We start from the raw sequence: 25814 nt of genomic DNA, 5'->3' as shown, positions 1-25814 counted from the left end.
TTATGCAAGTTTTGATATCATATTTCTACTTCTTACTTTTTATATTATAAAGCCACACGTATCAAAATACACTTAAAAAGAGAATAAAAATTTCACTAAGTTTAAAATACAAAACTTATAAGCTCTAATATCTTAAATAAAATTCTTAATCATCAAATGCTAAGATTAAAAAAAAAAATTAGTAAATGAATACAAATACTCAAAGTGATTTAGATTGAGTGGCTTTATCCAACAACTTTTTTAAATATTGGTAAATTTGTGTAATTGACAAGACAAATTGCAAAAAAACCCAGACTATTTCCTTGCAAACTAATATTTGAACTTTGGAATTTTTAATCAAGCTAACGTCCATGCTATTTTACCTAATTTGTGCAAGTAGAATGTTGCCACATATAGCACTGTATTGTGTGTTTTTGTCTCGTCACAAGTCCAAAAGGAAAACATGCATTGTCTCCAAGCAACCTCAATCCTTAATCCTGATTGGTCGACCAGTGGCAACAACAATGTGATATCCTGTATTGTAGTCCATCATACAACTGTTATTCCTTTGTGATGTAGTCCATGGCATTTTATGTGCAACGTTTCATAAAAAGTCTACTCGCCTAATACTAAAATCCTTTTTTTTTATCAAAACTGGCGTAGTATAATGGTTAGAAAACACCTTCTCATGATGGGAACTTGAAACAAAAATCATGTCTTTTTACTTCTAAAATTCACGCCAGCAACTACCACTTAGGTTTAAAGGGAATGTACATCATTGGTGTTTGCTGTAATTTTCAGAAATGAACTACTTTAGGGGTTAGTATAATAGATCAGATATTGTTACACTGACATGTTTGAAGTTTTGTGTTCGAAAAACAAAAAGATTCAAGTAGTCTGGTTCCCTGACTCCACTAAAGATGAAATGGATCAATTTATAGAGGCCAAAAAATTGTAAATAACAGGACCAGTCTAGCTGGCCTGCACCCGTTCATGAAAATGTAACCAATAGCAAACAACTTTTGGACTGAAAAAAAATTGGTAAATCTGGAGCAGTAGTTTATTTTAAATTTATACAAAAAAGACTAATTTTCTTGAAAATGACTTCACACCTGGTGCCATAATTTTACAGGATGCTTTAGACTGTCATTTACCAACATCCTAGAAAGATATTTTGTAAAAATTTGGTAGTTTTGTTTTTCGATGTTTGCAGATGTTGTACATTCCCTTTAATCAAAAACCTGTCGTACAATGTTCATTTACTTTCTGGTTTTGGGTCTGGTGTAGTCCTTGCTGACAACTTCAAAATCCCCAGATCTAGTTTCAAACTTCGTGGTGAATGGCAGAATGGCATTCTGCTTCCAGCGTCCGCTGTGAACGAAACGATACATTCCGAGTTCGGCGTCTTCGGGGATCATCCACTGCACAGTGGCTCGGCTTTGCTTGTCCGCCTTTCGCCAGAAGATCCTCAAGACAAAACGTAAGAAACGAAACACGTTCAAGCACGTCGCCATTGTAGTAGGCAAAGAGCGAACAGCGCGCGCGCAGTTGGTAGTAGGCCAGCCTTTAAAGCTGTGATGGACGGCAGAAACTGTGAGAAATGTTGCGGAGCCGACACCAGTCCTGGTCGGCACGATTATGACATAAGAACGATTATGTTCACAGGAACGGAGTGCCCATCTCTCTTTCGTTAGCGATTGGGCCAGACTCATACGCTGCTGTGGGGGGATCGCCACACCTCCTCCACAGCGAGTCTGTTACCTTCCCAGCACTGAACAATGCCGGTACCCATTTAACACCTGGGTTGAGAGGAGTAATTGAGGTAAAGTGCCTTACTCAAGGGCACAACACGCATGGCCACGGCGGGGCTCGAACCCACAACCTCTCGATCACGAATCCTGTGCCCCACCGCTAGACCACACGTGCCCACCAGCACAGGTAGTGACCATTATGCCATTCGATAAAAAAATTCACAGTAATTTTACGTGAAAATAAGCCCCGTCTAGTTCACAACGCAAGACGCGGTTGCTAACCAAACAATATCCCAGACAATTGCCGAGTAACGATAATTAAGTAAACTGTAAAATTAGTATTTCTGGTTTAACTTTGAAGGTAAACTCAAGGTTTTAAGGCAAGATAAGTTTGCGGTAGCACCATGTGAATAAGTCTCTTTTGTGAGTATGTGTGGTTCTGAATACAACCGGAGGGACACAACGTTTCGAACAGTATGCTCTGCCCGTCGTCAGGAGAATCAGGGATTCATATCTTGTCTTAGTATCTTTCCACCATGCAAACCTTTAAATCTCAAACTCAAGGTTATGAACGGGATGTTTAAAGCTTGATGAAATTTCACTTTAAAACTTTTCAAGAAAAATTCCAAGTAAAACCTTTTGCTCTAGCAATGCACTGGAGGCAAAAGATCAAAGTGCACCACATTACGGGTGTGGCATGTTAGGGACATCGACGATATAATTTTGGGGGTAAAACTTACTTCGTGTTCCAATCGGCATCGTTGGCAATCACAATCCAATCTGTGCCGTCAAATTTCTCAACAGAGAAAAAGGAAGTCCCCAGCTAAAAATGAACATAAAAACAGAGAGTTTTGGTATAAAATTCTATAATTTTGTTAAGAAGAATGTTAAAAAGCTAACCTATTGAAGTTTCAGCTCAGTGGATATTACACTTTTTTGTAGAAAACGGTGAAAAGCCATGCGCACCTTTTGATCACGAAACACTATTCTGCCAATAGAACTCTTTTATTTAAAATAAAATCAGTCAATTGACTCAGAAATCACCTACATTTCTTGATTCTGTCTAAATGACAGCAAGCCAGACGGAATAATTTCACGGGGTGTTTAGTACCAGTCCAATCTTTGATCCAAGTAAGCTTTTCGATAATTTGGAAGGGTTGCTTTCGGGGTAAATGCAAATGATCCTGTATGTTTTTAATTGACAAAATGATCGTAGAATTACCGAGGCCTCGAAACCGCGTTTCGGATCTGCAGACCAGAAGATTGCCTCTGCTGTGGAGCCCTAGAAAGCAAAGAAATGATCATCAGAAAAAGTAACTTTTTTTTTTATCCAAAAGCTTTAAAAGAAATCGCCATTGAAAGCCTATGATGAAACAAAAAATAGAAAAATGCGTTTAAAATCCGGTTCCCAGATAGTATTTTGTGCGTTCCAGAACCACGAGGTGGGAGTCTGTGACACGGTGAATGTTTGTACACGACAAGCGGCCGCTGTACCGTACTGTCTTCGCAAAGTGACGCGAACATAAATGTTGCACTGTTAGTCATTGCAATTATTTTTCACAAAGCTTTGCTTTTATTTCTGGGACTCGAGTCTTATTAGCCTTCGCCAAGTCGAGTCGAGTGAGTTCAGTTGAGGCTGATGAGTCAAGGCGAGTCATTTGCTCGCGGTGACTCGAGTCGAGTCAATCATTTACCCTTTGGGACTCGAGTGGAGTTGAGACACCAAAAATTGTGCCTCGAGTCGGACTCTAGTCAAGTAATTGACTCAATTATTACAACTCTGGGACGAACTGACAAACAAACAGACAACAAGGGTCAAAGATTTACATAATGAGAGTAAATAAATATTACAATGAAAGAAGGAGCAAAACAGCTGGTCTGGAAGGAGAAAAAGAAATCAAATGCTAAATAATGATATTTTTCCATTTTTATATTAATGCATTGGGGGCAATTCCACAGTTACTCACGTTACATTTTTGATGTACTTTTGAGTTTCCTTGGGCTGTAATTACCTTACTGAAAAGGTTTAATAAGGAAATAAATGTGTGCTCCGGAGGTTTCTATCACTCTGTTTAAGACCGCTTAGAGTCTGGGTGCTGATAATTACCCGAGCCGGAGGCGTTGCGTTTTGAATTTAGAACTATAAAATTCTGACTCGCTGGTAGTGTTGCGCATGCCTACGTGAGGATTGTGAACGTTCAACCAATGAAACAGAAAGAGGCACTGGATTTTTAGGAGTCCACATTTTATTGTGACACTGGAAAAGTGTTTAAGACCAGCTAGCCATGTCTTTATCATCCGTTTAAGACCGGCCACGTGACAGGCTCTCGACCAATAGGAATAGCTAAACTGTCTGAGGTATTTATGAATAACTGTTATCCCCATGGTAGATAGAGTAGACCTAGACCTACCTAAGCACCAAAGATGACATCCAGAAAAATGTGTTATGTATGATAAACAAGACGCACAAAATCGGTTACTCGCGTTACATTTTCGTAACGTGAGTAACCGAGGAATTGCCCATTGATACGTTTTTGGGTAAATACCTAATGATAGATTAATTTTTTAAAAATGGAGAAATGACTAATGGAGGTATTAATTTTATTCAAACTTGCATTTACACTTGTGATGCGGTTTTCAGGTAAGACATACATACACCTACCTGGCGGTACTTAGAATCGACTTTCTGGTTTATATCGCCGACTTTTTTGCCCTCAGGGAAAGCGTCATTGTCTAAATCTAGTTTTGGAGGGAGTGGTTTGGATGGCGGGTCTGGGCCAGGGGTTTCAACACCTATATCCTGAACAAACAAAAAAAAATTGCGGAAAAACAAATCAGATTTTATGAAATGCTGGATATATTCACAGAGAAACGTTAGATCTGAGGATGGAACAGTGATGACTTTTGATCCGTCTTGCGGTGGGATTAAAATCTTGATTTTTATAAAATTCGGTTTGAATTCCACAAGTCGGTTTGGATTTTGGAATAACCGTATATTCGAAACCAACCATGCGACAATTAAAGGGAATATACATCATTTGCTTTTGCTGTAATTTTCAGAAATGGATGGAGTTGGGGGTTGGTTATATATAGCAAATATTGTTTCACTGACTTTTTTGACATGTTGGGTTCATAGATGTTATAAAAACCCTGTAGTCTGCTTCCCTGACTCCGTTTAAGATGAAACGGAGTAATTCATAGATGTTGGGGAATTATAAGGTCAGGGAACTAGTCTAGTTGGCTTGTACCCGTTCATAGGTGTGTAATCGATTGCAAACAAATGCGGACTAACTAAATATGGTCAATTGGGGCCAGTATTTGAAAAAAGCCAGTTTTTTCCGACGCTGGTCGGCCGACCAGCGTTGGAAATTGATACGAAAATACCACTTTTCTTGAAAATGTCAGCACACCAGGAGCCATGATTATACAGGATGATGTAGACTGTCATTCACTAACAGTCCAGCAAGGTATTTCAAAATGATTTGCTAGTTTTATTTTGTGATGTTTGCAAATGTTGTATTTTCCCTTTAAGCCTTTCATTTAATGGTTGTTTCCTTCCAAAAGACGCCATAACGAATAATTTCACAGGGTATTTGATACCAGTCCTATCTTCGCTTTGAACAAGGTTTCTGTCATTAAATCGGTGGGGACTTTTCCCGGGTAATTGCAATTGATCCTACGTCACTTTAAGAGCTCAAACCAGTACCTTCACCAGATTCTCCGCAAGCATTAAGTACTGTTGCAGGTAGGCGTCTAGGGTATGTGGGCCGTACATGGTTGACGCTCCTTCGTAACGCTGAGCCTGCGATAGCATGTCAATAAAGGAAAGGATTTTTTTTTTTTAGGAGAATAAAAGAAATAACAAGTAGAAGAGCGCTTCAGTATCACATTCTCAATTCAAGCAAACGTTATTTTATATCGGGGAAACAGCTCTGCAGACCCGAAACAGAGAACACACCAGTAGGTCAGCACCCCCCCCCCCCTTCCCTCGACAGCAGTTGGTGAACATATATCCACCCCAGGACATAACATCTCCGTGGACAATGTCAAGATCATCGCCAGGGCGGACGACCTCTGGAATCGCAAAATCCGCGAGGCCGTGGAAATCCGCAGACGCCGCCCCCATATGAACAGAGATGGAGGGTACGAGCTGGCCCATGTGTACGACCGCCTCCTGTCGTGTGACCAGACCAAGCCTAGTCACGTGACGGGACACGTGAGGGCCTCAACAGCACCAGTTGGTAAAGACACCGTGATGGTGTCTCAAGCTCCTGATACGAATTCTGTAACCAAAGTCTCAAGACAGTATCTTTTATTTAATTGTTATTTTACATGTTTTAAAAAAGTCAGTTTTACAAAATTTAACCAAAATACAGATGTCTCATCGTTTTCATACATTTCGGAACTTCAGAACAAGAAACAATTTTATGTTTACTCAGCCTCAGGCCAAAAAAAAAAAGTCTCCAGTTTCTGGTCTGCGCACGCAAGGTGATGACTCGAAACCGCCAAACTCACTGGTTTGACTGGAATCCTGCTGCTGCACAATTTTAACGTGTTTTTAGATGGGGTTACGATCGAGTATAAGCTTTATGTGGCCTCTCTGGGCCCCCATATATATTTTGCATTAAATTTAGACAGGCACCATTTGCAGACGGTGTTGTAATTTTGTAATTGTGTGTCTGGAAGCCAGACTGAGGGAGCGATGGTCGTGTATCTGGAACCTGTAAACACGTTTTAATTAGCGCAATATGTAAGGGAGCAGACTAATGACCAGCTTGGCAGCTCATGCACGATGTCGCTATATGGTCTGACGTTACCGTTTTCCCTAATTTTTGTCTTGACTATCCAAATTTCCCAAAGAATGTTCGTGTCGGTTGAGATCGTAAGAGGGTGCAGAATTCTCACTCTGAAGGATATTTTTGTGAGTTTTAAGCGGATAGAAGCCTCATCTGCAATATCTGCCAACAGTTGTAGGAAAAAAAAGTAGGGTAAAAAAAACCGCACCACTTTTGGAGCAAGCTCCATACCAGAAACCGGAGACTTTTTTTCGGGGGGCCTTATACAGATTTATCGAAAAATGAGAAAAATGCGGCAACTAAACAATTACACGGTTATCTACAGGGCGAGTCCAAAAAAGTGGAACCCAAACCCCAAAAATTATATTTCATGTTTAAAAAAATATGTAGCACCAAACATAATTATGACTGGAAAGCCAATTTCATAAGCTACTTTTAGATGAAAGAATTACTGAAATTGGTCAATCCGTTCAAAGAATATCACCATTTAAACACAATGGCCCTAAAACCTGTCTCGTCCAAAAAAAGCGATTTCAAGATTCGTCTTCACAATTGTCTTTAAACATCACCAGCGATAAAATCTCAGTTGAAACGTTTAAATATTCAACAAAGTCTTTTTGAAGGCCCGTCTTTTTAAAAAAGTAGATTTTATAAATCATATTGTTTGCCTAACCGGGGTTGTTAATAAAGATATTGTGCACTACAGGTGGTGACAGTAGTTGAAACAAGTATTCTGTGTCATTTTCTTTTTGTTGTTCCAAACAGTCAAAACACACAATAGATTGCTTTCTTGGACGAAAATTTTGGGTCGTTGCGTTTAAATGGTGATATTCTTTGAACGGATTGACCAATTTCAGTATTTTTTTCATCTAAAAGTAGCTTATGAAATTGGCTTTCCAGTCATTATTATTTTTGGAGCTACATATTTTTTTAAATATGAAATATATTTTTTGGGGTTTGGGTTCCGATTTTTTGACTCACCCTGTAATTAGCCTTATGCACAAAAATAGGAAAATAATGAAAATTTCAAGAGATACATACCGTATATTCTTCATAGGTAGTTACGTAGTTGGTGTAGGCGTTTGAAAGACTAGTAATCATAGTCACAGCATCACTACTCATGCCACTCGCAACCAATTTCTATTGTCAGAAAAAACAAATTAAACATCACATCAAAGTCAAAATAACGGTGAGGAAAATACGCTAAATATAAGATCAATGACGTTCCCAAGATAAGGGGTGTGCACTGAGCCGGGCACCCGAGTGCCCGACTGCAGTAACCAACTTTACAAATTACTTCGTTACTTCTCGGACAATGCAAAAGAAAGGTCTTGAATGCCATTTCCAAAATGACAACCGGGCTACATTTAAATTCCGACCAGATTTCACGTTTGTTTACATTTCAAATTGGGCGCTGTGGTCAAATGGTTACGGTGTGTGACTCATGTGGCGTGGTACGTGGGTTCGAACCCTGATGGGGAAACACGGTGCTTGTGTCCCTGGGCAAGGCACTTTACTACAATTTGGGCGATTCACAATGCAGTGCGCCACCAAGAGTTTGCCATGGAGAGTCCAGTTTTCTAGTTTACTGTCGACAAAACATGGCCCATTTGAATGAGCTTCAGTTGACAAGTTGAGCTAATTTGTTATAGATTGGGGCAAAGCGTTCTGCCGCCTCACAAAAAAGCCCCACATTGATGAAAAGAAAACAAAAGAGCAAACAGATACTCGAAGCATACCTTTACGAAACTGCTGACTGGACAAACGAACAATTTCAAATGTCCCGCGCTGTGAATTTGTCGACCATCTCTCACAATGCACTGGGAAAAATGAACTCTTCGGGGCAAACTCTTGGTGGCGCACTGCATTGTGAATCGCCCGCATTGCCTCTCTCCACCCAGGAGTATAAATGGGTACCTGTGAAGGTAGAGACCAGATTGCGCTGATCTCCAACTGCTGCAGAAAACTGGTCTCTTCGACTCATATGCGATAATACATGGTCCTTGTGTTCTTTGGCAAGACACTTTACTACCCAAGATTTGTCTTGACGTTAATTTTGACCTTTGTTTAAATTTAGTTCCTGATTTATCATATGATTTGCTCAAAATTTACAGGAAGCTTATTCACAGAAGGGAAAAAAAGTTCAAAATGTGCACTGTACCTCTTTCACCTTCTCCATCATCCTTCTTCCGGACATTGTTCTGCAAGAAGAAAGAAGAAATCAAATCTTTTTGTGATTGCCCTTCACCGACGTATAAACACTGTATACTCAGTGTGTTACCTCCGGAGTGAAAGTTGGAAAAAAATCACTCGGGTGGGACTCGAACCCACGACCTCCTGCTTTCTAAGGCAGACGTCTTACCACTCGACCACCGAGCAAACGGGATCAGTTGGCTGGTTTGAATCTAATGTACATAGCAGCGGGTACCGCATTAACTATTAATAAGATGGAATTCTTTTTTTTGGTCGTGGGTTCGAGTCCCGCCCGAGTGATTTTTTTCCAACTTTCACTCCGGAGGTAACACACTGAGTATACAGTGTTTATACGTCGGTGAAGGGCAATCACAAAAAGAGACACATTAGTTGATGGTTCTTAATCACATTTTCCCACAAATTCATAAATACGTAGTTGGAAAGATAAGTCAAAAGTAGAGTATATTTCACGCAGCTCCACCTAGAAAACTGGCAGTTTTTGAATAATCAGTGAGGAGGAGTATGCATACTTTGCAATGAGTATAAATATAAGTACAAGGGTTTTTTTTGTGTGAGTACGAGTACGAGTACATTTTCATGAGTCGAAGTGAGAGATCTGATACACCGTGCCCTCTGGAGACATGCACACAAGGGATTTTTTTTTTTTGGTGAGTACGAGTACGAGTACATTTTCATGAGTCTGAGTAAGAGATCTGATACACTGTGCCCTCTGGAGACATGCACACAAGGATTGGTTGGTTTTTTTTTGGTGAGTATGAGTACGAGTACATTTTCATGAGTCTGAGTAAGAGATCTGATACACCATGCCCTCTGGAGACATGCACACAAGGGTTGTTTTTTTGGTGAGTACGAGTACAAGTACATTTTCATGAGTCTGGGTAAGAGATCTGATACACAGGCCCTCTGGAGACATGCACACAAGGTTTTTTTTTTTTTTGGTGAGTACGAGTACGAGTACAAGTACATTTTCATGAGTCTGAGTAAGAGATCTGATACACCGTGCCCTCTGGAGACATGCACACAAGGGATTTTTTTTTTTGGTGAGTACGAGTACGAGTACATTTTCATGAGTCTGAGTAAGAGATCTGATACACTGTGCCCTCTGGAGACATGCACACAAGGATTGGTTGGTTTTTTTTGGTGAGTATGAGTACGAGTACATTTTCATGAGTCTGAGTAAGAGATCTGATACACCATGCCCTCTGGAGACATGCACACAAGGGGTTGTTTTTTTGGTGAGTACGAGTACAAGTACATTTTCATGAGTCTGGGTAAGAGATCTGATACACCGTGCCCTCTGGAGACATGCACACAAGGGTTTGTTTTTTTTGGTGAGTACGAGTACAAGTACATTTTCATGAGTCTGAGAAAGAGATCTGATACACCGTGCCCTCTGGAGACATGCACACAAGGGGTTTTTTTTTGGGTGAGTACGAGTACGAGTACATTTTCATGAGTCTGAGTAAGAGATCTGATACACCGTTCCCTGTGGAGACATGCACACAATAGGGAACAAAAGATTGTATACGTCTCCGCAGGGCAATTTCTATAGATGAATACTTTTCCACAAGGTTTTCACAAAATAGATATATGGATTTTACTCAAAAACTATTTCCCAAGGTATATTGATCTGTTGTAAATGGTAGAGTTTTAGAAAAGGGATATTTAGTCTGAATTTCAGCCAAGGAAATTAATTCTGGTAAAAATAAGAGCATTTTGAAACTACACTTTCAAACTCGAAAACTTTACTACACGAGAACAAAGAAATGTCTCCACAAGGATATAAATTTCAGTGTCTGTGTATTAATGTGTGTGAGTACTCAACAAAGATAGCTTTAGCCCTAACTCCCTAGGCCTTTCTGCTAGGATGTAGCCTCAATCCTGCAAAATCCTCCAATTGGCCTCATGAAAAAAATAGCATATAGCCTCAATCCTGCACTCTTTCTTGATTTATGGTCCGTGGAGGGGTGACCACTGCCTCAATCCTGCAAAATCCTGTTGAGGCTTGGCCAGTGACATCCTGGAGCAGTACGGAGGATTTCAAGCATAATCCAGGCCTATATTTAATGCATGGCTGAGCAAAAACAACACAAGGTCCGGCCCAAGACTTTGACAAAGTGCATCCTACGAAATCAGTAACGCACTTTTGCCATGTAACCTCAATCCTCCAAATTCCTCCACTTTGGCAAAGAGGGTTTTGAAGGATTCGGGGGGGGGGGGGGGGTGTTAGGGTTAATATCAACAAAGAGAACTCACGTGAACTCTACAGGGCCTGGGATGATAACGAACTGCCCAATGCGTAAAAGCTGGGTCTCTACGATATCGGGCACCATGGGATCTGCAGCCAGTAGAGCAACAATGGCCTGTATTGCCGGAGACATACCCTGCCACAAAAAAAGATCAAATCAGACGTAAATGTGAAATTAATATTCCAGAGGTTCATGATAAAACTATCAAGACCCGAGACGGAATAACAATTGGACTGTTAATAACAAATGCGGCAAGACGATTAGACAGATCTCGCTCCAAAAACTTACTAGGATTAGAGATCGTACTGGTACGAAACACCCCGTGACATTATTCCGTCTTTGACATTTCGTTGACTTACGGTTGTATTAATGTAATCTCCGGCGGGAAGGAGTACTGGCTTCGGTTCTTGGCACTCCTGCGTCGCTTCGTAATCGTTGAAGAGCGAACGTATGAGGTTGTCCCAAAAGCTTTCTCCTTTTGTCATCCCTGAGATCACAAATGAAATTCACAGTTCCACAATGTCGGACTTACATTTTTTTTTTACAATTTAACAGTGTGCACATCTAAAGTTATAATCATGAAGTGGATTTTATTTCTGATAAAACGTATCAGTTAGTTACTACAATAATTGAATAAAAAATTATTTATCCAACTTTTTTGCAGTATTAGAACACTACAGTGTCAGACCCACTAGACAAATTGATTTATTGTGTACTCATTAATTAATTTTCTAGTTTAAAGTAAAAGTGAGCTGTTGAACATTGTTAGATATTAACTACATTTCAATAAAATACAGATAATAAGCTTCACAATGATATACGTGTGTCATTTGTGGCTTTTGGATTTTATTGAAATTTGGACATTGGGTATATAATTATTTGGAATTGACTGGAAAAGACGTTCCAATTCAAAAAAATAAACTCTTCAAAGGTTTGTCTAAAACCAATATGAATTATTGAAAGACAACAATTTAGAACACAAACTTTAAAAATGAAAAATTTGAATATGAGAGAAATGGCGATTGGAATCAATTTACATACCGCTTGGATGAGTTACTCCTGTTGCAGATCATGAATAAGCATGAAGTGAAAATGAGGCATCTGATTGGCTGATGGAATGAGGTTGTCATGGCAGCCATGAGTTTGAATTGCGATGTCTCATGATGAATGCACTTCCAAAAGAGGAAAAATTGTCGAAAACATTATTTTAAATAAACTGTTGGGATAATGTGATGGATAGGAAAAAAATCAACTTTCGCCATTCGTATGGAGACCTGACTTATTGCCTGCACATGTATCATGAATGTACATGAAACAAGCGGTGCCAGACTAATTCACACGTGACAGTCAGTCGGTGAGATAGGTAGCCAGTCTAATTCACAAGTGACAGTCAGTCAGTGAGATAGGTAACCAGTCTAATTCACAAATGACAGTCCGTCAGTGAGATAGGTAACCAGTCTAATTCACAAGTGACAGTCAGTCAGTGAGATAGGTAACCAGTCTAATTCACAAGTGGCAGTCAGTCAGTGAGATAGGTAACCAGTCTAATTCACAAGTGGCAGTCGGGGAGTGAGATAGGTTACCAGTCTAATTCACAAGCGGCAGTCAGTCGGGGAGATAGGTAGCCAGTCTAATTCACAAGTGACAGTCAGTCAGTGAGATAGGTAACCAGTCTAATTCACAAGTGACAGTCAGACAGTGAGATAGGTAACCAGTCTAATTCACAAGCGACAGTCAGTCAGTGAGATAGGTAACCAGTCTAATTCACAGGGGACAGTCAGTAAGTGGGATAGGTAACCAGTCTAATTCACAAGTGACAGTCAGTCAGTGAGATAGGTAACCAGTCTAATTCACTAGTGACAGTCAGTCAGTGAGATAGGGAACCAGTCTAATTCACAAGTGACAGTCAGTCAGTGAGATAGGTAACCAGACTAATTCACAAGTCACAAATTCACCAAATCGGACACTGCGTTACCTTGTTTGAAGCTAGCGATTCCAGGCCCGTCTGTAGTGCCTGCTGCAAAACTGTAGCCAAGAGCCGGCGTGCAAGTTTTAAACTACGTATCGGAAATAATAACAAATGTTGAAAATTAGTCACATGTATAGAAGATGACATCACAGTCAGACAAAAGACATCTTTTTACCACATCCATATAAAAATGGACTTTCTCAATCAAAATTTGTATTTTACAGGTTGTCTTTAAAAAAAAGTATAAATGTATAAAAAAAATATTGTATGTCGCGAGCCAATGTGGCCAATCAGGCCGGCGTTTATTTCCGGTTTCAGTGGCATGAAACGACTGCGGCTATTTCTACTCCCCCTGGGTGGGATGCCAGTCCATCGCAGGTTACTCCCCAGCTAATGCCGGTGTAGCGTGAATATCCGACTCCATGAAATGTGGACTCATTGGTAGTACTGCGCACGCGTGAGTACGATACTATGCTATTTTTAGGATCGTTTGGGGAGAGTGACCTGTCACGTGCAAGGGATCAACCAATAATAGGGAAATAGGGGTCCGATTTTCATAGGAGTCAGATTTTCATGTGACACCGGTACCCATTTATACTCCTGGGAGGAGAGAGGCAAGTGGGGGTAAAGTGGCTTGCCCAAGGACACAACATATGGCCAGCAGCTGGATTTGAACCCCTGACCCTCTGATCGTGAGTTTCGAACCCTAACCATTTAATAGGCCAAACACCTAACTGAAGAAAAGGATACCCATTTTAAAAAGTACATTGTCAGAAATGTACTGAATATTTCAGAAAAAGGCAACTACATGAAAAAGGGTTAGGGTGTCCTCTATCTAGCTTATGAAAGTAAGTCAGTACATCGTTGCCATTAATATAAATGAGAAAACAGGGCCTCACAGACTTAAACAAGTCTAATTCACATCAGTCAGTGATATAAAAAGGTACGGTGAACTTACTGTTTCATTGCCCTTGGTGACGGTTACCGACGACATGTTCACATACTGTTGAATGGATGAAACCGGCCCGCTGACGGGCGTACCAGTCGCGTCGTACAATTCCTGCAGAGCGAATTTATCAAGAAGATTTTGATCGACATTTATTGGAAACAAGATGACGCCACGTTTCCTCTCTGCATAGATCATTCCGTGCATGCTGTCCATTGAGGCCCCCTTTAATGGCGAAAGCATTGTACTAGCTATTGTTCAGATAATCACGGGGCAGCTGCTTTTGGACAATAGCTAGCACAATGGTTGCGCCATTAAAAGGGGCCACCAGAATCGTGATAACATGTTTGAAATAATCTATACTTTATATATGAATGCGGGTCGTTCTATAAATTCAGGGTCCAAAGTGTGACATTTTTCCTGTCCCTGTTACCTTGGTACTTTGTCATTTGCCATTACGATCATTAAGAACTTCAAATTTGTTGGGTAGGTAGGCTATTCATAATCACCCTTGGAGGACGACTGCATTAAAGGTATAGTCCATCATTTGTAATTTGTGCATTTTGTTCGTTTGAAGCAACAAAAGTGCTCAAGATCTAAAGAAGGGTGCTGAACAACTAACCTGATGAAGTTTCAGCTCGGCTTCAGCTGTATATTTCGAGAAAAACAACATTCTAGGATCTCGATTTCAAATCAAAAGTTGCTGAATCATGTTTTGAATTGGGCCTGTATTCAGCGTCCGAGACACGTTCTCACTGAGCCGATTGCAGCTACGTGATGTCCCGCATTGATCCCACGAATTATAGCAACCGCGCGCGCTTGTGCGTCGTGTCAACGCTTGCGCGCGCTTTCGCCGAATACAAAAATGAACTACAAACGGAAATTTCCAACGGTGCTTCTTAAGACACACCGTTGGAAAGGCCTGCTTTCGTGGATTTCTTCAAAATGACAGCGTGCCAGAAGGAATAATTTCACAGGGAGTTTAGTCCCTTACTTTCTTTCAACTAAGTATGTTTTTCAACAATAATTACGCCAGTTACTTTTTGGATAGCTGCAACTGATGGACTGTGGCTTTAAGGAGTGCAACGGAATTAGAAAATCGTAGATGTCAATTGTAACAGGGACAGAAAAAAAAGTGGACCCCAAATTTATAGAATGACCCACCTCTATTTGGCAAAGTAGTATGCAAGTTTTCCTGTCCACTTGAAGTGCAACAAACAGTATTGTAAGGAGAAAATTATTCTCTTTCTTAATACCTGCAAACCTTCATTTCAACCCCTGCCCAATTCTGTCCTTTTTTTGCCAGGACGCATCGCAAATTATCAAAAAAAATTGAGGTAAATATTCATTTATGAAAGAGAAAAATGAAAAGTATACCTTCGCTTTTTCATAGAGCTTCTCGGCGATCATTCGAGTGTTCTCATACATGTCATTTCCTGGACCCCCACCGAGGCAATTTGTTGGCTGTCAAATAAGACACAACATTTTTTTACGCCATTCATTATAAAAGTACATTCATAAATATCTTAGACAGTTTAGCCATAAACCATTGGTCGAGAGCCTGTCACGTGGCCTGCCTTAAACCGATGATTGTGTTAGTTGGGGCCTGTAAACTCGGAAAGAATACAGTACTTTTATAAGATGGAATTTTGCGTCGGGGCGATATAAATCAAATTAGGTTTTGCCCTTCACCGACGTTTTTTAAATACTGTATACTCAGTGTGTTACCTCCCGAGTGAAAGTTGGAAAAAATCACTTGGGTGGGACTCGAACCCACGACCTCCTGCTTTCTAGTGCAGATGTCTTACCACTCGACAACCGAGCTAACGGGATCGGTTGGCCGGTTCGAATCTGATGTACATAGCAGCGGGTACCACATAAACTATAATAGTTAATAACGTCGGTGAAGGGCAAAACCTAATTTGAATAATACAGTACTTCTAACAGTACACTCTAATCTTGTTTAATCCCTCTGTCAACAAACTGGCCCCTGTTATCCCATATTGCTGCTAATCCTCTGCACTTGTCAATATCAGCTGTGTGACAGCACATGTGGCTTTATTACACTAAGTGTCAGGGATTATAAAGCCACTGTTTGGACGAAGGATTAAGATACAGCCTGTCTAAAAAAAAAATGGTACAATCAGAAAAAAATTGGTTAAATATGAAATTTCAAAATAAGTCACTCTTACTTGGCATCATATTAAAGAACAAAGACTGGGCTTTCCAATAGTATTTGTTTGATCTTATTTGCTTTTGTCAATTCAGAGATATAATCAATTTAGTGCGATACACCAAAATCGATTTTGTGCCACTTTTATGCATGGGCAGAGTTGTTTCGAGTACTGTGCCATGCTGTCTTGAAGCTCACAAAAGATTGCAACTTGGCAAAAGAGACAAAACACAGATTAAAGTACACAAAGGAAATCTGATTTTCTTGATACAAGCTTTAACAGTCAACATAATAAGTTCAATGATAAATAGTTTCTTTATGAAGTTAATCCCTTCTTTGAATTTCAAATCTGTTCAAGTGTAAATAAGGTTTTGTTTAACTAATTCTTTCACCGTTCTCACTCAACCAGAAAGTGGCACAAACTCGATTTTTGTGTTCCGCAGTAAACTGGAGTTATCTCTGGATTGACAAAAGCAAATGAGATGAAACAAAAAGTATTGGAAAACCTGGTCTTTTTTCTTTGATGTGATGCTCAAAACGACTTACTTATGTTGAGATTTAATATTGAAAAAAAAAAATCGTTTTCGATTGTACCATTTTTTTTTAGACAGGCTGTAGATTAGAGGGCTGGCCAGTTTACAGTTAGATTGACTGTTTTCTCTCTGAAGTTTCTAGTGGAGGTTACTCCCAATGGTTGTCGGCAATGTGTCTGAATGTCTCTCCTAGTGGTCCCCCCCCCCCAACTCTCCCGTTCTTACCGCTGAGGGGGTAAAGATACAAGAGCCCATTAGGCCAACAAAAAAAAGTCTCCGGTTTCTGGTATGGAGCTTGCCCAAAAAGTGGTGCGGCGACGCGTTTTTTTTTTTTTTTTTTAACCTGATTTTTTTGCTTCAAATGTCGGCTGATGACTGCAAATGGTGCCCGACTAAACTTACTGCAAATATATGGGAGTCCAGAGAGGCCACATAAAGCTTATTCTCGACCATAACCCAATCTAAAAACACGTTAAAATTGTGCAGTAGCAGGATTCCAGTCAAACCAGTGAGTTTGGCGGTTTTGAGACATCATCTTTCATTGAAAAAAAAAAATTTTCATTTTGCCGACGCGCATGGCTACGGCGACGCGTGCGCATACCAGAAACCGGAGACTTTTTTGGGGGGGGCCTTAGCCACAATCAAACCTGACCTCTCCTCCGCATGTGCTTGTCTCCTCTTCGCAAGGTTCTCCCGTGTCGATGCAGACGGTACCGTTGACATGCGGGGTTGTATCGCCGTGGTTACTATTTGGGAAGGCAGCCACAAACGAGCCCTGTGCAAAAATTGCCACAAGATAGAGAAAACAATTTTTTCAGACCGTATATTAGAAAACAAAGCATACAATGGAACGTCGCTATACCGAACACCGCTATACCAAACATTCAGCTACACCAAACACTGTCCTTAGCCCCCCGATTTTTGTGAGCAAAACGCACCGAACACTGTTGTTGAAAAATGTCAACAGAAGAGCGACAAGTGGCTATTATTTCCCCAAGAATTAGAAGGGGAAAGCCACCCATTGCTGTAGGTAGTAAGCTCAAAAACTGCGCAATTACATAATTCAATAGTCGACACGAGTTCAAAGTCGTCTTTCAGTAACTGCCAGGGCGTGCAGGGTGAAGATATGAAGGGCGCTATTTATTGAAGAGTACCGGAGCACCAGCAGCTTAAAATGGCTATACCGAACGATCGCTATTACAAAGGGGGCGCCAAATATTGTGTCATGACAATTATGTCACTGTAAGTTATGAAAGATGGTCGAATGAAAGATCATACCTCTCCCATTTTGGAGCCCGGGTTCATGTCCATCTCAAAGAGGTAGGAAGCGAAGCCTTTGTTGTCGCTGCTGATGAGCTTGTTGGTGTTCTCCATGCTGACTGGATGAACTGGAAACCAACTAGTATGCAAGAACAGAAAAAGTGGATATGAAAGGCCAAGACCAGTAGTGTACAAAGGTCCATCACAAGACCTTACACGTCCCTACAAGTCCTCAAAACTCTGTTACGTGTCCTCGAAAGTCCTCAAAAGTCCATCACTAGTCCTTGTAGGTCCTCACTAGTCCTTGTAGGTCCTCACAAGTCCTCCAAAGTCCTCAAAAGTCATCACTAAACCCCATGAGTCCTCACAAATCTTTGCAAGTCCCCACAAGTCTTCAGAAGTCCTCACGAGTCCCTCGCAAGTCATCGCAAGCCCTCACAAATCATCACAAGTCCATCAAAAATCCATCACAGGTCCTCCCTAATCCTCAAAAGTCCTCACAGGTTCTCACATCAGGTCCTCACAGGTCTTTACAAGTCCATCAAGAGTCCTAACAAGTCCTCACAATTCCATCACAAGTTTTTACAGGTCCTCACAAGTCCATACACGTCCCCACAAGTCCTCAAAACTCTGTCACAAGTCCTCAAAAGTCTGTCACTAGTCCTTGTAGGTCCTCACAAGTCCTCCCAAGTCCCCATACGTCCTCACAAGTCATCATTAATCCCCGCAAGTCCTCACAAGTCCATCAAAAGTCCATCACAGGTCCTCCCTAATCCTCACAAGTTCTCTCAGGTTCTCACAAGTCCTTACAGGACCTCACACGTCATCACAATCCATCACAAGTGCTCACAAGTCATCACAAGTCCATCACTAATCCCCACAAGTCATCACAAGTCCTTCCAAGTCCTCACAAGTCCATCACAAGTCATCACAGGTCACCACAAGTCCTCACAAGTCCTTCCAAGTCCTCACAAGTCCTTCCAAGTCCTCACAAGTCCATCACAAGTCATCACAAGTCACCACAAGTCCTCACAAGTCCTTCCAAGTCCTCACAAGTCCATCACAAGTCACCACAAGTCCTCCCTCATTGTTCCAAATTCGTTAGGAGAAAAAATATCAAATTTTGTTGACGAGCACAGACATATCTTTAAACAGCAAATATCTTGTTGTTCCCATGTCCCTAATCTATAACATCTCTCCGATCTTACCAAATAACTCCCAATCCATTTCCATCTTTATCCTCAAACTTGAGCACTGTCATTTCTTTGTCGACGTCATATAGGTATCTGGAATCATACAAGAAAGCAATTTTTTTAAAAGAATTTGATAATACACACCCTATTTTACACTGGCATTCGTTCTGAAATGCAGTGTTCTCCAACCTGTAAAAATAACCTGGTGCCCCGCCAAGCTTTCTGAGGCACCCGCCAAGCTTCAAAAGCTGCCACCAAGCTTAAAAAATTGCCCGCCATGTTTAAAAAAAAGGAAAAATTAATAAAAAAAAGACAAACAAGTGGGACTACCCTCACCCTCCAGGGTAAATTTTGGCCAGAAAGTCTGCCAAAAGCAATAGCATGCAACACTTGTCAAACTGACAATACTGCCCATTGTAGCAATCAATCAGGTCAAAAGTCTCAAAGCCAAACTGCCTCAGAGTCCCTGGTCACTGATGTGTTAAAAAAAGATGATGCTGAGCCAGTATTGTACTTAATTGTTAGTGTTAGTGTGTTAGAAATGGCCTAAAAGCTGTTATCCGTACATAAATTACATGTTCATCGAATAGCGCCCCCTAGTATGACTGCAAATCGCCCCTAATAGCGCCCCCCCCCCTCCACTTTTTGACGGCGTACCGACCTTTAATTTTTGAAGTTGGAGAACACTGGAAATGCCAGTGGTTTCAATAAATTAAGAACAGAATCTAGTTACGGGACCCCCAAAAATTGCATACGTTTTCTATTTTCTCAGAATGTATAGGAGCCACCGAGCTTTAACTTCAACAGGTTAGTTGTTACGCACCCCGGTAAGATTATGAGCAATTTTGTTGTTTTAAAACGAAAAACAAATGTACAAAAATCAACAGATTATTCACTTACTTGTCTCTTTCATCTTTTGGATTTTTCAAGTAAGCCGTCGGACTTCTGTTGATGTTAGCTCCCAACAATTCGCCCTTCTTGTATGAGATGTTCCCGTCTTGAAGGTTATTGTGAGCGTTTCTGATGCTCTGCGAGGCGCAGGAATGTGTAAGAAAAACAAAGAGAAAACAAAATGTAGACACAACAAGGAATGGGGGGGGGGGGGAACCCGTTTGGCTCAAGGGGGTAGGGAGTTAGCCCTTAATGGGTGCCCTGGGGTGGGGGTGGAGGCTAGGTAGGTCATCATCATCATCTTCCTATACTGTGCAGAAACCTCCGCTGGAGTATACTCGCACATTGGTTGAAGTGCAAACAAGCAGGTGCAGACATAACTCGAGGCATAAAAAGACAAAATATGTGCAAGTAAAAACAGCTACTTTGGGGCAGGTTGGTCATCTGAAGGTGACACCATTCACTCTGGTCTTGAAGACATCCAGGGTTGGTGACTCAGCAACTTGCTGGGGCAGTGAGTTCCACAGGCGGATGATGTCTGGGAAGAAGGAGCCCTTCGGTAAGGTTGTACGGGTGGGTGGGATGAGGAATTTCTGGCTGTTGCCTCTGGTAGATGAGTTGACCGGGATAAGGTGGTTGTCTGGGATGTCGATGAGTTTGTTGGTGATCTGGTACATCATTGTGACTTTGGAGATGGCTCTTCGGTGTTGTAGAGACTCCCAACCCAGTTTACTCAGCATGGTGTTGACACTGCTGTCTCTGGAGTAGTTATTCATGATGTACCGGGCAGCACTACGCTGGACAGATTCAATTTTGGTGATGTTCCTTTTTGTGGAAGGGTCCCATACGCAACTGGCATACTCAGCAATAGGCCGCACAAGGGTGGTATAGCAGCGGGTCTTTACTTCACGAGGGCAGTTGCTCAAGTTGCGTCGTAGGAAGCCAAGGGATCTCAAGCACTTCTTGGAGGTGGTGTCTACATGTCTGTTCCAGGATAAGTTGTCTGTGAGTTCTACCCCTAGGTATTTAGCTGATGGTACTGTCCTGAATATACCATACACTCGATCATCAACCAAAAATTCGAATAGCTCATTGCCAGTTTGAATATTCAAAAAGAAAAAAAAAACTACGCATGTGCACACACGACTGTGATGTTATTTTACTCATTAAAGTTTTTTACTCATAAAAGTTTTTTCTATTGTTAGGCCTATATGCCACTTTTTTTGTTGACGGTAACTTTTTGGTTGACGCCTTAAATTGGTCTCATTCTTCTAGCTGGGTAAAGTCCCTAGACAGTGATACAGTAATTACTGCAAAACTCTTGGATCAGCTTTACTACGCTAGTAATGTTTTCATTTTTTTGGAGCTGCCTAAAATGGGGAAGGGGGTTGCATTACCACCCCCCGCCCACTCCCCTCCCCGCCTCAGAGGCGTACTCACCTGAACAATTCCTGCCACGATGGGTTCGATGCCAGACCGTTTCATACCTAACGCAGTAATGGTGTACAGACTGTACTGGAAGTAACCGCCTGGCCCGGAGTGAGTGTGGGTGCCGCTGATGGCGACGTTAATCTCGTTGTATTGACCTTCGTATTCCTCTCTGAGCTTTTCTATCACCTGCGCCATTGTACAAGAAAACACTGTTTGTAAAATCAATATAATCATGAACTACAATATGACCCAGTACATAGCCTATATTTGCACTAGGGTTGCACTTTTCAAATAATTTAGCATTCGATTATTCTACATTGGACTTGATCAATTATTCAAATATTCAAAATGCGCTGATTAAGTTTATATAAACATGCTGCAGCCTAAACTGGCCGCCGATCAAGATTTGCGTGTGCCTGCACTTGTTGAAATTGTTCGAAGAGCCTATTAAGATAATATAAAGAACAGGTAGCAGAATGGCTGATATTTGACCGATTTTTAAGAAGAAATTGGAGCTAATATTCCTCGTGGAAGCTCTAAAATTTACTGTTTGATGTGCATTAGAAGTGTATTGACATACTTTCAAGTTCGTGAGCATCGCTGATTAAAGCACACTGAATTGTTATGGGAGTGGCACCCCTCTCCTCCCCCCCCCCCCCACTCCACATCCCCCCTACCCCCCACCCCAACGTCCTACCTCCCCCACCCACCCTCCCACAATCGCCAACCCCTCCCCCACCCCCTTACCCCGCCCCTCTTGACATACTTGTAATTTGATGAGCGTAGATGCCATTCCAATATCGGCGCTGACGAACACATTGCATTCGGTCTGGTTCAGATCGCAAGTGATGAACGCACGGCTGAATAGCCTCAAATGAATACCCTCCGAGTTCTGGCTGAAACTTGCGTAGCCCATCTGCGGACGGGAAACGAAAAAAATAGAAATAAAACGAGAAGGAAGTTTTTCACAGATGCTTTAGCCTTACCCTCCTCAATCCTCCGAAATCAACCAGGCGCTTTTGAAGGATTCTGAAGGATTTTGGAGGATCGAGGTTGTATGCCTTAAAGTGCCGGTTGATTTTGGAGGATGCATTGCGTCAACGTCTTAAACTGTACCCTACAATTATTAATTATAAATAATTTTTAATAATTATTACTTAAAAGAATGTTGGAGGATTTTGAAGGATTGAGGCAGTGGTCGCCCCTCCGCTGAGCAAACTCAAGAAATAGTGAACGATTTTGGAGGATTGAGGCTGTATTCAATTTTTACATGGAGGCAGTTGGAGGATTTTGGAGGGCTGAGGATGCATCGTAGCAGAAAGGCATAGGGGTAAGGATACTGTCCTTGTTCAACAAATATGAGTTTTTGTTCTTTACAAAGTTTATTCCTAAATGTTTCATTTAAATAATAAAAAGTATGAAAACAGGGTGTAAATGAACCCATAGTAAGCTTTCAAATTTTTAGGTTTTTTTTTTTTTTTACACATGTACCGGTAAATTTAAAAGATGTTTAGCTTATAACTACCCCAAACAATATATTTCATATTTAAAAAAAATACCTAGCACCAAAAAAATAATATCTGGAAAGCCAATTTCATAAGCTACTTTTAGATGAAAAAAAAATACTGAAATTGCTCAATCCGTTCAAGGAATATCACCATTTAAATGCAATGACCCTAAAACCTGTCTCGTCCAAAAAAAAACAATTTATTGTGTGTTTTGAATGTTTGGAACAACAAAGAAAATGACACAGAATACTTGTTTCAACAACTGTCACAGACCGTAGCACACAATATTTTGATTAACAACCCTGGTTAGGTAAACAATATGATTTATAAAATCTACTTTTTTTTGAAAGACGGGCTTTAAAAAGGACTTTGTTGCATATTGCAAACGTTTAAACTAAGATTTCATCGCTGGTAATGTTTGAAGACAATTGTGATGACGATTCTTGAAATCACATTTTTTTGGACGAGACAGGTTTTAGGGTCATTGTGTTTAAATGGTGATATTCTTTGAACAGATTGAGCATTTACAGTCATTTTTTCATCTAAAAGTAGCTTATGAAATTGGCTTTCCAGTCATTATTATTGTTGGTGCTACATATGTTTTTAAATATGAAAAATAATTTTGGGTGTTTGGGTTCCGCTTTTTTTTGACTCACCCTGTAATTCAAACAGATGAATAATATTCTTGTGATTACACAAAAGCCGGTCACTAACGGCAATAGGTAAGTATCTGCTAAAGAGATGTAAACGTTATTGAGTTTGGGCTGTTTGGATTGGCGATTATATCTGATTGATACAAATAAGTTAATATCGTACACGATTCAAAGTCTAACGACCACCCCTAGCAACACGACATGGGGTGATAACACTATGATGGAAAACTCTCTGAAGCGTATACTGTGAAATGATTTGTTTCTAGCTTACAAATGTGTAAATGTTTGCGCTCTATATTCGTTTTATTTCTCTTACTACACAGCCAACACAAAATAAAGCTTTGATTTTTTTTTTCTCTTAAAATAATTGCAATTTGACGGTTTTACTTAGAAGGAAAAAAGTCACTGTTTTCCTGTTTGGTCATTTTCAACCCTCTCGAGATTGTTAAAAAAAAAACCAAGCAATTTGGAATAACATTCTGGGGCGGTTGCAATTCACAAATGGCAACTTCTTCTTGTTTGATGACCTGTATTTTTTGTTACGGTCACTATTCTTTCATGTTTGTACTTAAATCATAACCCTTTGATGTTTATCGCATACCACATCGATGATGTGATTGCAGACCAAATAACAGAGATAAGTTATTTGACTATCATCTGATAAGAACCTCAGTGACGGATACAATAAAATGCAAAATGTATTGCATTGTATCATAACAGTTATGTACAGAATAAAATCCCCATGAATTTGACTGTTCAGCTCCATATATATGTGACCTGCTTTACAAAAATGAGTCTGCTGTGACAAAACTAACGTTTTGAGTTATCGAAATTAATGAGATGAGAATGAAATAAGCTTTCATAATATCATGGTCCACTCTAGCGTATTTGGTTGCATTGTTCAGCTTGTTTCATTATGTCAAATTTCAACAAAGCTAGAAACGTCAAAATGGGGAAAAAAGGGTTTGAAAAATGGCATTGAATATACTGTAACTTACCAAGAACAGCCGAAAAATCCTCTTTTTGTTAGTCTTTTTTCGTAAAATATTTAAATTTCTTTGTAGGACATTTAAACTAAAAGTATATCAACCAAAACAAACAAATTTAAACCAAAACAAAAAAATCCAAATGCTGATTAAGTTTTCAGTTTCCACGTCAAAATGGCGCAAGCTTGAATTCAAATTATACGACATCAGACTCAGTTGTGCAGAGCGGGTCACATATATTTTTAATAATATAGGAAAATACTGTCTACCACAAAAATACATTGTCATGATTGTGTTACATTTAACATATTAGTTACTTTTAAGTTTTAGTTTTAGGAAACCATTCCTAGTTATATGATGAACACAAATTATTGTTTTGAACTCACCTAAAAGCCACTCAAATGTTTTTGTATGATCTAGAATTTGGCAGTGATATACCCACGTTGAATATCTTGGAAAGAATGTAGTATCCAGACGCCACTTCTTTGGTTGTTATGGAGAGTTGAGTGCATTTTCAAAGTATTTTTTTAACAAAATTGGAAATGTTTCTCAGTCCCAGATTCATGTCTTTTCAACATCTTTGCAATGACCATGGAGAAATTATTTCTCCATGCAATGACTGACCTTCATTGAGATAATATACGATGGAAAAAAGTGGGGTCAGGATCGATATGCAACATTCCAAACACAATGTCTTCAACCATGGAGGTAGGAACTGCCAAAACTGGTAAGACAGTCAAATTTTCTCCCAAAAAACCAAGTTCTGTTCAAAACGATTTAAAAAAAAACGGTGTCATTCAATCTAAAAAGACTGCTTTATTTTGGAATGATAAACACCGTGCAAAGAAGTTAAAAAACCCAAGCGAACCCCCCAAAACAAAGGGCTCCTAAAAGTATTTTTCACCCAAACATGTAACATCCCCTTTCAACACACCCCCGGGTCCGCCCAAGGCCCCAAATACAATCTCACCATGTTCACATCAAGAGCAGGACCGGTGACATCTGAGATTCCGACCCCGACTTTGTAGGCCGGAGTTGCTGCCGAAACCATTGCAAAAAGCAGGGTTAAAGCCAGACAAACTGCTGCCCGTCTTGAGCACATCATGGAGGAATAAGAAGTATCAAAGTCTGTTAGTTCACAAAAACAACACCAGCCGACACCAGTCGTAAAGTCCTAAACTAAACTAACGAAAAACTGAAATAACTGACCCCAGATATTTTTTGTGGTTTTTTAATTTGTCGACACCGTGTATCTGGTATAGCGCCACCAACGGCAACATAC

At 40.4% G+C, this 25814-nt stretch overlaps 1 protein-coding gene and 1 non-coding gene across 2 annotated transcripts; both read right to left on the bottom strand.

Moving 5' to 3' along the window:
- Positions 1-1090: 1090 nt before the first annotated feature.
- Positions 1091-25790, bottom strand: LOC119731214 (putative neutral ceramidase C). Its single transcript, XM_038204294.1, has 19 exons — positions 25503-25790; positions 22152-22301; positions 21395-21571; positions 19964-20091; positions 19079-19156; positions 17889-18009; positions 17263-17385; positions 15282-15368; positions 13917-14018; positions 12965-13046; positions 11349-11476; positions 10997-11124; positions 8688-8727; positions 7568-7666; positions 5437-5532; positions 4393-4530; positions 2953-3012; positions 2471-2553; positions 1091-1446 (listed from the first exon to the last, which is right to left on the bottom strand). The coding sequence occupies exons 1-19, from the start codon at positions 25635-25637 to the stop codon at positions 1239-1241; spliced, it is 2163 nt and encodes a 720-aa protein (XP_038060222.1). The 5' UTR covers positions 25638-25790; the 3' UTR covers positions 1091-1238.
- On the bottom strand, positions 8833-8905 carry Trnal-uag. The gene has a single exon. It is a non-coding gene; the product is annotated as a tRNA-Leu (tRNA).
- Positions 25791-25814: the final 24 nt, after the last annotated feature.

The sequence above is a fragment of the Patiria miniata genome, unplaced genomic scaffold, assembly GCF_015706575.1.
Source record: "Patiria miniata isolate m_02_andy unplaced genomic scaffold, ASM1570657v1 HiC_scaffold_23, whole genome shotgun sequence".
Lineage (NCBI taxonomy): Eukaryota > Metazoa > Echinodermata > Asteroidea > Valvatida > Asterinidae > Patiria > Patiria miniata.
This window is presented reverse-complemented; position numbering and strand designations above follow the sequence as displayed.